Here is a 13399-nt window from a genome sequence, read left to right as displayed (position 1 = left end):
AGAAAGCAGTTCATTCTCAAGCAAAGATGTGCAAATTCATAGAAAAGGCATGCGTATGTACAGTATCACAATGGTTTTTGAGAGAGATAGGATGCAAATGTTATAATTTATAGCACTTCTCCAAATCCAGTGACGCCATATTAAACAGACGAAATGGAGTCAGGGAAACTGGGCCACTTCCCCCCGTCTCCAAATAAGGTTATGCCACGCCCAATTTAGACCAATGAAATCTTTTGTTCCATGTTAAATAATGTCATGGCAATGGTATTTTGCAGCAACTGATTTTGGGAATTCTTTGAAAAAACTTCAGACGCGTCAGAATTATCCGCCAACTTCATCGTGTATTTAATCTGGATTTAAAACCAGTTATTTTGTCTAAAGTTCTCCCAGAGATTGAGAGTTTGAATGCTGATGAGTAGCCGGGAGTCCAAGAGAGCAAAATTGTCCATGCTCTCAGGGAGGGTGGGGTGGCAAACTTGCTCTCCTGCCAATTACAGCGACGCTAAGCTAATCACGGGTGTCTGTGAGCTCGGGCGGATAGCGCTTTCCTCCAAGTGTGTCCCATCCCCCTGATGCTGCATCAGGCAGCGAGACGTCACAAGTTTCTCAGGTACGAAGTCATTTTCAAGACTGAATTTAAATGGACAAACCAGCAGCTCAGATTACACCAAAGTGCAGCTTTTGATTTCAAAGAAGAATAAACTTGCAGGAGGATTTAATACCCATCATTAGTTTTATAAAAAAATAATTAAACCACACAGCATACACACTATTCTTTAATATATTTAATAAGGTCATTATTGTGAACAGGCAATAACTCCATGGTCTGAAACTCTTTATACACGTAACAGCAGACGTATTCTGTACATGAGAAGCTTCTACTTCTAAACACGTGCTACGCTCTCGAACAGTCTTCCTGATGTCACGGACGTTAACCTGGGGTCAATCTAAAAGTTAATGATTCACTAGTGAGAAACTAAACGCTTTAAAAAACAAAAACTCAAGTACAGTGAAATCGTGAACAGTTATTCCATGAAATCGAGTCGTATATGAGCCGATAGCCGATGAGGCACGTAGCACCGAGTTGTCTATAAGCCGTGTACGATGAGATTGAGTGGAATAACTGTTTTATTCCATCCACATTCACTGGATTTTGAGAAATAGAGCATTTTTACTTTTGTTTTTGCAAGTTCGATAAAAAAAAAACTTTATACAAAATGTCCGACAAAATCATTTCCGCTCAGAATGTAAACAAACCGGCAAAATGACAGGAGTAATTTGTGAAAAATGATAAAATAATTATGGGGGGGGGGGGGGGGGGGAGACAACACGCTCTTACCATCAAATACTTTTCCCCCCTCATATTTTGTTGCTTTTTTTGGGAAGTTTTGTTTTCAGTAGAGTTTTCATTTCATCTTCGGTTGGTTCAGTAACATGCTCCACTATTATTTTGTTGTTTTTTAGGATTTTTTTTTTTTTTTGCTGGTTGGCAAACCAGCTTAAAGAAGCTCTATCGCCACCGACTGGGCTGGAGTGTAGAAAAGGAGATTTTTTTTTTAGCCATTTCTGTTTCTTTTAAAATACTTAATTTTTGGGGGGGTGTTTTTGAGTTTTTATTTTGTCCTCGCTTGACTCAGCAACACATTCTGCCATTTTTCCCCCCTCTACTACTAGGATATTAGCTCATATACCATGAGTAGAGTAGCCATCAGAGTGCACGATTGCTCATATCCGGTGAATGTGGATAAAATAATGAGAGACATTCAGCACTTAGTCAATCTGATGTTGCGTTTAAATAACACTGTTGGTGAATTTTTCCTCATCTTTTTGTTCATATACTCAAAAGATTACGCAAATCGAAGTGGTTTTATTACACAAGAGTCACAGGCACTGATTGTGCGTGTTTTTTTTTTTTGGCGATTAGCTTAAATGAGGCCTGATGAAAATCCCAACTATAATAATAATAATAATAATAATACCAAAAACCAGAATACTAATACTTGTGTTATAGACAGTCAACGATAAAGAAAATTATTTGCAAGAATATTAAAGCTCCCAAATGAACCTAGCTTTCCGACTCGAATTCAGTCGTCAGCTCTCTGGTATTAGAGTAATTACTACAGCTGGTGGCACGTAGCATGAGGAACTGTTAGTAGTCCAAGTAGCAATAGCGTGCATTTTGTTTTTATGTTTTATTTCCCCCTCCCCCCCGCATGCATCAGGAGTCATTAGATTATATTACAGTATTACAGCTTCGCTCAATGACTCTACAGCAGCTATTGCTGATGTTTCTCCCATTCCCTTAACGCCAATACATGAATCAGGACAAGGGTTAAGTCTTCAGAGGTTGATATGGGAATAGGAAAAGGCATTGAAAAGTCAGTCTCTCTTACACACACACACACACACACACACACACACACACACACACACACAAAAAGAGGATGAAAAAAAGGCATGGGTAGAAAGCAGGGCATCCCGAGGGGTTAAAGTGAATTTAAAACAGATCGTCGGTTTTCTACAAATTAGCAAAGAAAAAAAACAACAGATAAAACACACAAGATGTGAGATGCAAAGGCGAAATGCGACACAGGAAAAGGTGGGAAAACTTCTTGAGGGCTCAAACTTCCTGCACGAGAAAAAGTTCCTTCGTACAAAACTGAAAATTTGTTGCCAGGAAGAGTACGCAACCTGGCACAGCGCTGAGTAACCCCCCCCCAAAAAAAAAAAAAATTTAAAAAAAAAAAATTTAAAAAAAAAAACAACACACCACACGAGAACACACACTAATACCCAACGCTGTTGTCTGGTATCACACATGGACCCATGAGGAGAAGAAACTGGACCAAACCGTCTTTAAAAAAAAAAACATTTTCTGGCTGAAAGGAGAAGTAGAGAGAGAGATAGCGCTACGGAGGAGATGCTCATTGTGAAAGCCGCCTTTGTTGTTCTATGGCTTGGTGTCTCTTGTGGCGTGGGCGCTAACGTGAGCTTTAGGAGGACTTGAGTTAGTTTGCAGCAGCCTGCAGTAGTGTTTGTGCACTCGGTGCGGCGGGTTATGGCGCGGGGTCACCAGTAGAACGAGCGGGACAGGAAGTTGGCGGCCGTGCTCAGCCAGCCCATACCGTCCTGCATGGAGCCCAGGCGAGACACGGCCTTGTGCTGCTCCTGAGCCGGACTCTCATCCTCAGGGAGGTACTCCGGCAAGTCCGTGTTCTGCTCCACCTCCACGTCCGAATCCTCCTGCAACGGGATTACCATCTACACAAGAGACGGACAAGTTAATCGTGTGATTCACTGCGGTTGGACAGAGATGGAGAACGCAACCGCGCCGTCGCCAGGGACGCACACTTCATGTGTTTAAGTTTCAAATTTGATTTGTCTTCTCCAATTTTTCCATGTTCGTTTGATCAGGACTAGAACGATAATTTAAAAAGTAAGAATGATAGATGGGCATATGTGGTATACAAGATCTGCGTCCAAATCATCGGGTAAAGAATATAATGCGAACTGTGATGCCACCTGCTGTACAGCAGAGGAACAGAGGGCTGAAAACCGACGGCTCCACTGCCACCAGAAAGGCTATTAGAGGTCATGAGTGTGTCGCTGCAAGTAAAGAACACCCTTCCAATTCTGGGAGAGAGAGAGAGAGAGAGAGAGAGAGAGAGAGAGAGGTCACGTCTCTTAATCAGCACACACAGCCTGTTTGACCGCACATGCTGTGTGTGTGTGCGCGCATGTGTGTGTACAGACCTCCCAACATTAAACCACTTGTGTGTCTGGGGCAGAAATGAGCAAGTCTGGGAAAGGAGGGAGGGAATATGTGTGTGTGTGTGTGTGTGTGTGTGTGTGTGTGTGTGTGTGTGTGTGTGTGTGTAACCCTCCAGGCAGAGAGACATCAGTTCTCAGTGTCCTACCGCATAAATCTCAGTGCTCTTAGTACAGCGAGGACTGAAAGAGCAGACACACTATCGAGAGTTAGTAAAGAGAAGAAAGAAAGAAATTCCAGAAGCATGTAGGAAAAATCAGACAAATAGTTATTATTATTGTTTGCTCTGGGATTTTTAAATTAAAATTGGGGAAAACACACATTACTATCTTTCCTAGTTCTGAGAGAGTGAAAGAGAAAAAAAAAATAGAGTGTGAGAGAGAAATCCAAAGAGGGAGAGAGTGAAAGAGAGAAAGTGAGTGAGAGAGAAATAAAGTAAGAGAGGGTGTGTGAAAGAGTGAGTGAGAGAAACAGAAATAAAGTGAGAGAGAGAAAACAGAGAAATAAAGTGAGAGAGAAACAGAGAAATAAAGTGAGCACAAAACAAAGAGAAAGAGAAATAGTGAGAGCGAGCAAAAGAAATAGAGAGAGAAATAAAGTAAGAGAGGGTGTGTGAAAGAGAAACGGAAATAAAGAGAGAAACAGAAACAGAGAAATAAAAAGTGAGAGAGTGAGAGAAACAGAAATAAAGTGAGAGAGAAACAGACTGATTTAATAATAAACAGCTGTTTACTGCAGCTATAACGTGTGAGAACAGGAACTAACTCGTCTCTCCGACGTTTCAGCAAAAGTAATTCAACTATAAACAGTTTAAATGTGTGACGCGTCTTCATTAATAAATTAAACACCAACTGCTGGCAGATCAGTGTGCTATAAACAGAATAACACCCTCCAGACCATGAGGTTATATGAAAATCCCCTGAATTACTTTGAATTAGTATAAATACGCAGGTGATTATAGGAAATCGCGTGCGCTGATTGGTCGAGAGAGTCGGACTATTTCTCGATAATCACCTCGAGCGACTCGGCAAAACGGCGGCCAACCGCTCCGTCACCGCAAGTGAGGAAGAATTACAGATGATGAAAGAAAATGCCGTCCCTAAAAGCGCTAAAGATGCTATGAAGTTTGGTCTAAAACTATTCGAAGGTAAGGTGGGATTGGGATTTATTTTATCGATTTCAAAACAAAGGATTTGGTGTGACTCGACGTAGATAAGTGAGATAAATCCGCACCGCACCGTTATTACATTTACATGCCGCTTTTGAAGTTTGAAATCAAGTATTTTTTAATTTTTAAAATAATCACCTGTGTATTTATACTATAACAATTATCCACCTCAGGCTCAGTGAATAATGACTTCGGCTCGTTATTATTCACTTCACCCAATAATTGTTAATCATTTTATTTTTTTATGTAATTAAATGGTATATTGTCATGGCCATGAGACTGATGCGTTACGCGTTTGCTCACCTCATTCCCGTCCTCTCCCTTCACCACCTGCTGCGCTTTCATCACTTTGGTTGACGCGATGGCGGTTCCCAGAGCCTGCACAAAAACACCTCCAGGCGTTTGTATAAAAATGACTACAATCTCATTGAAAGTTTTTTTTTTTAAATCAGCACAAGCCTCACCTCGGCCTTCAGGTCGGAACGGATCCTGACCACACACCTCTTCACAGCCATCTGGAAGGTGAAGCTGATGACTCCGCGGATTTTCAGCAAAGCCTCCTCACACAGGCTCCTACGTGTCTGATACACACGACAAAATAACAGCAACCAATTCAACTCATCCACATATCACAACATGCCAGACGCTGGAGAAAGTGTCACGGCGGCGAGGTGGTGGACACACCCAGCAGGAGGAGTTCTGTACTCACTGGGTCGTCCAAGCCGTCGATCTGCAGCACCACGGTCTTGGCCCGCTTGTTGGTGGAACCCAGGAAGAACTGAGCCTTACGGCGGCACGAGGCGGCTGCTTCGGCCTGTTCAGCCTCAGCGTTGCTCGAGTTCTGCAGGATCTCGTAGATTTCCGAAGCCAGCAATTTGGTCTCCCCTGGGGATGTGCTCCTGAAGGGAGCAAGAGAGATCATTATTAAATATTAGAACTCCCAGACATGGAATGTGTACATTACACAGGCTATGAAAGTTAGAAATAAAGAACAGGGTTTTCAAGTTCTCAAATGGCACAAGAGAAAACAAAAAAACAAGCTCTTTGTCAACATAAAATACTTAAAACACAACTTTAAAGTTATTTAAAGCACATTCCCGGGTCTTGATTTTCACCTCATCACCAAAGAAACAGCTTTGACCCTTGATAACTCCACAGCTACCCAACTGTCTCCTCAGTAACACACAAATATGCGATTAATCAGCGCCCCCTGGTGCTCAAAATGTGTTTGGTGGCCGTTCAAAACAGGCGATAATGATCACGAAGGCAATTTGAGAGACTTACTTCTGCATGACATTCTGCAGACTCAGCATCATTCCCAAAACGCCCTTCAGCTTCTCCCTGTTGGCTCGACATTCTGCCAGGTAGCGCACAGCCTACACACACACACACAGCCAAGCACTTAAAGGTCATTTAAAGACTGAACACTGCCATGCGAGATACCGCTGTATTTACACATGCATGAAAAGCACCAACTAAGCACTTGCGTCACTTAATATCTACATACGCACCCGGTTACTGCCAGGTGTGCCAATACTTTTAATCTTAAGCGAAAATACTAACTTCTTGACTTTGTGCGTAAAACTTCAGTGCATGTATAATGGAAAAGCGATAACAAAATGCAACAACATGCAGTACCAAACATACTCTCCACCACGTATAACAAAAATATTGGCACCCCTTAACCGTTCTTTGATGCCTCTAGATCGGCTTGGAATGAGTTTACTGTAACTGATTATTCATGAGTGAAGCAAGTTTGAGATGAAAGAAGAATTTCAATCAAATCTGAAGACATCTAGTCAGGATTGCAGAAAACGCAAGTTCAGCCCCATTTCCTTGCTATAAATTATTAAAATTTTAAAGGAACAGTTCACCGTATTTCCATAATGAAATATGCTCTTACCTGAATTGAGACGAGCTGCTCCGTACCTATCCGAGCTTTGCGCGACCTCCCAGTCAGTCAGACGCGCTGTCACTCCTGTTAGCAATGTAGCTAGGCTCAGTATGGCCAACGGTATTTTTTGGGGCTGTAGTTAGATGTGACCAAACTTTTCCGCGTTTTTCCTGTTTACATAGGTTTATATGACCAGTGATATGAAACAAGTTCAGTTACACAAATTGAAACGTAGCGATTTTCTATGCTATGGAAAGTCGGCACTATAATGACAGGCGTACTAACACCTTCTGCGCGCTTCGACAGCGCATTGATATCTGAGCTCCGTATCAATGCGCTGCCGAAGCGCGCAGAAGGTGTTAGTACGCCTGTCATTATAGTGCCGACTTTCCATAGCATAGAAAATCGCTACGTTTCAATTTGTGTAACTGAACTTGTTTCATATCACTGGTCATATAAACCTATGTAAACAGGAAAAACGCGGAAAAGTTTGGTCACATCTAACTACAGCCCAAAAAAATACCGTTGGCCATGCTGAGCCTAGCTACATTGCTAACAGGAGTGACAGCGCGTCTGACTGCGTCTGACTGACTGGGAGGTCGCGCAAAGCTCGGATAGGTACAGAGCAGCTCGTCTCAATTCAGGTAAGAGCATATTTCATTATGGAAATATGGTGGACTGTTCCTTTAAGCATTATTCATGTTGAAAAGTAATTGTTGTCTCTTCTCTTCCCCTTTAGGCAAAAACACAAAGGTTTAAAGACTCCTTTTCTGTTAAAGCCGTTGCCGTGCATCATAAACTTCTGAAAGATGCATATGGATCTGAAGTGAAGTGAATACCCAAAAGAAAATTCGGATACAAGATTAACATTGCATGAAGACACATGGTGGAAAAAGCACCGTTACAGTCCGCATATCAGGGGAAAACTCAAATTCGATCCAAATTGCTTTAAACTGCTCTCATTGAATTCAGAATTGAAGGCAGTACAACACTTTTTACAGAATTAAAATATATTTATTCATTCTTGAGATATTACAAATCAAAGATTGAAAAAACAGCTTAATTCTGAGAAAACTGCCATAATATTCTGTAGGAGGATCACATGGTCCAAAATGGGCCTCATTAACCAATGAGATCAAAGGTTTTTTCTTAATAACGTTTCTATTTCTCCAAGATATTTACATGGAAATTAGCAGGCGCATGGATGGTTGTATACTGAATACAAAGTTTGAAAAATTAGTAAAAAAAAAAAAAAAGTGTTTAATATTAGTATTAGTTATGCTAATTAGGTAAAAATGTTCAATCGTTACACTCGATAAAAAATAAAAGATTATTTCTAATACCCTCTTTGTGCTCTGGAGGCCTTTGTATTTCTCAAAAATAGGGCCTACTAGTGTTTATATGAAAGAACAAACTATATTCACAGCTTTCAAGGCGAACCTCGAAGAAACTGTGCGAGTCACATCCAATAAACAATTCCAGTTCATCGAATTAAAATTGACGCTCGCGTTTCTGACTTCTGTTTTTTTAAAATCTCATTCCAACCACGAAGATCTCAATACTTTTCATCAAAACGACTACAGTTATATTCTAGAAAATAGTTATTTATTTAAAGGAATCAGTTTGAGTTGAAAAAAATAAGTCGGTAAAGCTATGAAAACTCACTTCAAAGTCTCCTGTGAATCATAACATCAAAGCTAGCTGACGGAAAATGTTGCTGAATCCTTCATCAGAAACAGTGAGAGCGAGAGACCATCTCTATAAAAGTTATCTGATTGATATTCACGAGGAATCCGGTCAGAAACCGATGACCGCTTTTCCATGACTCAAAAAGCACTGGCAGTTTCCAGAGAGCGTTCTCCATTGTACCAACTTCAACCTGCCGTTACTCCCAAACTACTGATCTTAACCAGATACATTTCTTTGAGAAACAGAAATGATACGCTTTTTAATGATATTTTCTATCGTGAATACTATTCAAGAGTTAAGCAATGACAGATTTGGAAACTTAGATGAGCGTCTGCATGCACAATTTTCACAGCACGGCCAGCGAGCTTCTGATATGCCTAGTTACAGAAACGGTGCCAATGTGACAGTAGATGTAGGGTGACGTGTCTGTCAGTTTGTCTGGACTCGTGTGTGAGAGAGAGAGTGTGTGTGTGTGTGCGTGCTGGAACATCACTGAAGAACAGGAGACAGTTATGTAACAGGCACAGAAACTTTCTGAACCCTGACCTACTCGAGAGAAACGGTTTATCAGTGGTTATATTGGTTACCAAGCACCCACTGATAAGGAGTGCACAGCATCATCTGGAGGACCACCTCCATGACTGATCTATCTGATCTCACCAGCAGTGCCGAGTAGACGACTTGTGGGTTGTGGTGATCAAGGAAGAGGATGAGTCCCGGCAAACAGCCCTGATCTTCAACAATTGCGCGCCTGTTCAGCGGGTCAGCAGCTAAATCACGGAGCTGGTTGACCACAGCCAAGGCATCCGGCTCGCCGCTCATGGTGCAGCCGCATGTAGTGCCATGTACACCACAGGACCTTCCTGAGCTGTGGATGAAATAAACACACATCAAACTCCACTCCTCTTCCAGCACCTGTTCTTTTGAAATGCTCACAAATCTAATCAGACACAAAAACTTAAGAGGTTATAAGGGACATCAGCAGCCATGAAGTGCAGGCAGTTGCGTTATTTATGACTGTGTCACGCCAACAATGGACCTCGTCATAATTCTATCCAGACGTGGAGGCCTGTGCTGACATACTAACAACAATCTAGCCATCACTTTCAGTTTAGCTTACGTGTACTAGCTCTTAAGTGCCTTTAGCTTCCATGCTAGTAAGCTGTTAGTACAGCTAGCTAGCTTGTTTCTGTTAGAGTCTGAGGAGCGTCCTGTTCTTTTAGCTCTCCGTTTTTGCTAAACAGTAACAAGCGACAACAAAGTCGCGCAAATAAAACGTCACCAACTGAATTAGGCGTAAGGTTACTTCTAAAAAGCACTATTTGAGCATGTTTGTGCCGTCAGACAGTTAACCTTGACCACTGTGTTTTGTTGCACCGCTGTCCACGCATAACCTTACAACACACAGGCAGGATTGCTAAGCTAACTTGCTAAGCTAACTAGCGTATCTTGACAGCTAACCTGGTCGTTACCTCGCGTTAGACGGTCTTCAAGTCCTCAAGAAATGTAAATTATCTTTTTTGAAGGTCTATACAAGTTTATGACAGCGATAAAATACGCATAACTATCTTATAACACAGCTCCATAAATGACTAGGGGAAATGTTCACTTGACCATTTTCCAGTTCCTCGTCCATGAAACACACAGGCACTCCCTGAATTTCTTCAAACTGATTGGACAAGCAACTTAGCGGTCCAGCCAATAGGAAAGATGCTTCTTAGAAAGGAAGCGCGTCGTTTTAAAATGTGGTTATTATATATTATGGACAATTTTAAAACTATATATTAAATTAAAATAATTGTGTCTGCGTTTAATATTTTCTGGTATTTTCCATCACGGCGTAAAGAAAGCGTATAATTAATTCGATTGGTCCATTGAGCTGCTCGTCAATCTTTTAGCCCAATAGTCAAATATGTCCCGCCCTTTATCCTGAATCCTATTGGCTCTTGGGAGACGTTCCCGGGAAACAGTTCGTCGTTAGCAACAAATGGTGTTATTGAGTTTACGAACTGAAAAAAAAAATAAACTATTTGTTGGGAGTAGACAGAGCCAAAGCGGGTGTAGCAGATAAGCTCTGGGTCAGTTTGAAGATTGGGTGAGTATGTAAATCAACTTTAATTCCATATTTATCTCGTAAATACTAACTTTTATACTTAGCTTATCTACCCGGCTAGATGGTAGGTTACTGTAGGGTAGCGTTCCAAATGGAACTGTCCTCCGGATATAAGTGCACTTCGCTGACCTGGAACTCCGAGCTGAAGTAGTGCATGATGATTCTCCTGAGGAGGCGTTTGGGATCGAGCCTGACTGAGTTGGCTTGTGAAAGGAGAAATGTGTCGCTGAGGGGAGTTTGGTCTCAAGCGGCTGGTGGAGATAAAAGTTAAAATTTTATGATTTATGAATATTACAGTGAGTAAATTGTCAAGTTAAACTGCTAATAGTTTGGGAAGAGGTTAAGGTTCCTAACTAGGAAGCTAAACTTTCATTCTTATTAACTGAACCCTTGTATGGTGTTCGGGTCTGTGGGACCCGCTTTCATTTTTTATCAAAGGAACAAGGATACGATTAATTATATTTTTTCAAACAAAGGCTCATTTTCTGTGAAGAACATCAGAACACATTTTCGATGACCACACATTGTACCCCCCTTACACATTTATATTACAGACAGGATGTTCGGGCCCACTGGACCCGGGGCTAATAGAGAGCGTGCACGTGACGTCACGAGGTCACGTGATATTCATTATCCGCCATTTTGGACGGCAAGGCCGCGCATACACGAACCCGTTCTAATTATCAAGTGTGTGGGAGTAGATCTTTCGAGAACGGTTATATCTTATTCAGCATTTGGTGTAATCTTCTAATTCAATACTCCTAGTGCATCTGTTAAGTTGATTTTCGGATTGAATGATAGCTGCATACTTCGAAACTAGACAGTCTGTAACGTTTAAAATGGCTATGCCTAGCCCTACTATCCTGGCCTAGTCTATGACAATGTTTTATCTTTTTGGCTCATATATGCCTTTGAAAGGCCAATCCATAGTAGGGATGGCGAAAACTAAAAAAAAATCTTGACCGACCACCGAGCCTCATTAGCCGGTTAAAGTCGGTTAACCTACGAGTTTAAACAGGGATGCAAACGGCGGATGCGCCTTTTTCACGGCTGAATCGCGCAGATCCGATTTATTTATTTATTTATTTATTTTGGGGGGCGGGCGTTGGAGTGTCTGAATAATTTCATCAGAGTAAATTCTGTATTAAAATTACTAAATAAGCAAATGCCTTACAGTCCATGAAAAATAGGAAGTATGAGAAGAAAGCAGTAAATCAGAAAGCTGCCCACGTTTTCGCGGAAGCTGCGCAAACGTGCGCAGTAGGGCTGTAACGATATGCGTATCGAAATCGCGATACGCAGAGCCACGATCCGTATCGCGGTACACCCTTTCAAACTTCTCCTCAGCCCAAAAACAGAGGCGCTTCCAAACTTCAATTTATGAATACTTTACTTTTTATTTAAATTACATTTTAAACTTACTTAAATTACTTTTATTTTTTTATATCTATTAGTAAGTCGTTTTTTCGCCGACCTGCGACAATCTTCTGCGAGTCACGCAACGTCCACACTCGCCACTGGCAGAGCATTCATTTCTTTTAAGCGGTCGCCATTCTGGTTGCGACGCGGGGAGCAAATCTGTAAACAAGCAGCTCATTGGCTGGCTAGGTGTGCCACAAGCCAATCACAATCACTTGACCGGAAAGGCATGCAGTGTTGCCAGATTGGGCAGGTTTAGGTGCTTTTTGGCTGGTTTTGAACATATTTTGGGGTGGAAAACGTTAGCAATATCTGGCAACACTGAAGGCATGTCTGCTTGGGCAGAAGCCTTCTGCGGCAGTTACATTTTGACACGCGAGCAATGTTTCACCATAAAAATTCCGTAATTTCCATCTGTTTTCCGCGATCACAGAAAATCATTGGCCCTATGAGAGTGAGACAGTGAGAGAGCCACCCCCCAAAAAAAATCTTAACGGATTTACATGATTTGGAAAAATGACTTTTTCAGAACCAAAAAAAACAGAGCTTCCGGCTCAACAGTATTATTTTGAGAAATAAAACAATCTTTGGATATACATTTGTTCATTTTTGCATACATATTACTCATTCTCTGCAGTGGTCTGAATTATTTATTAAATAGTTAATGTAAGTAAGTAAATGTTAATAAGTCAAATTTACTACTTTAAAAAAACATTTTTAAAAAAAATCGTGGGCGTATCGAATCGTGGGTCAAAAATCGCGATACGAATCGAATCGTGAGTTGGGTGTATCGTTACAGCCCTAGTGCACAGCTTTCTGATTTCCTGTTTTTCAGACAGAAACATACATATTTACAACCCTGTCATTATCTGGAACTGAGTTTAGCTTTTGAACATTCTTACGATAAAACGTCCTGCATAGTCTCTTTATGATAAACGTCTTAATGCCACTTACCCGTGAGGTTATCAAGTAGACATTCTTCTTCGGAACCTTCCAGAGGTATAGTTGGGATACCCATCCTGCAACAAAATATTTATAAGCTTCCAGGCTCTTGTAAGCTTTGAGGGCTTTGCCAGTGTAACACGATTCACGATTAACGAGAAAATTGTAAATGTCGTGGTAGGCCAGATCGGGCAAATCGCCGGCACCGCAGCTCCGAATTTCCCTGAACAAGGATTGCGGCAAGTTGTACGGATCTGCAATCCCCAACCTGGAACACTTTTCCACGTAACGCTGCCTCACGTCACCTTCAAGATGCTGAACAAACTTAGACAAGTAATCGCGCGATGTAGATGGGGTATTTTCCGAATTTTCTTGGGGATTACTCCCTGGATCCATTACGCTCGC

General features: G+C 41.5%; 2 protein-coding genes across 4 annotated transcripts in view; one reads left to right on the top strand and one right to left on the bottom strand.

The window, feature by feature from the left end:
- Positions 1-770: 770 nt before the first annotated feature.
- Positions 771-10205, bottom strand: armc1 (armadillo repeat containing 1). Of its 2 annotated transcripts, none has more exons than XM_060899783.1 (7): positions 10135-10205; positions 9181-9388; positions 6222-6313; positions 5647-5836; positions 5402-5518; positions 5241-5315; positions 771-3261 (listed from the first exon to the last, which is right to left on the bottom strand). In XM_060899783.1, the coding sequence occupies exons 2-7, from the start codon at positions 9340-9342 to the stop codon at positions 3070-3072; spliced, it is 828 nt and encodes a 275-aa protein (XP_060755766.1). In that variant the 5' UTR covers positions 9343-9388; positions 10135-10205; the 3' UTR covers positions 771-3069. The 2 variants fall into 2 exon arrangements, with proteins under 2 accessions (XP_060755766.1, XP_060755765.1); XM_060899782.1 differs by having other exon boundaries at positions 9993-10186.
- Positions 10206-10481: 276 nt separating this feature from the next.
- mtfr1 (mitochondrial fission regulator 1) overlaps positions 10482-13399 on the top strand; it is a 31819-nt gene continuing 28901 nt past the window's right edge. The window contains exon 1 of one of the 2 annotated variants that reach the window (XM_060899776.1): positions 10482-10615. The gene's annotated coding sequence lies outside the window, so the exon portion shown is untranslated. Of the gene's footprint in view, positions 10620-13399 lie in introns of both variants that reach the window. The other variant, XM_060899779.1, reaches the window with a different exon arrangement.

Source organism: Neoarius graeffei, chromosome 19 (genome assembly GCF_027579695.1).
Source record: "Neoarius graeffei isolate fNeoGra1 chromosome 19, fNeoGra1.pri, whole genome shotgun sequence".
Lineage (NCBI taxonomy): Eukaryota > Metazoa > Chordata > Actinopteri > Siluriformes > Ariidae > Neoarius > Neoarius graeffei.
The sequence above is the reverse complement of the archived record's forward strand: the minus strand, read 5'-3'. Positions and strand labels throughout refer to the sequence as shown.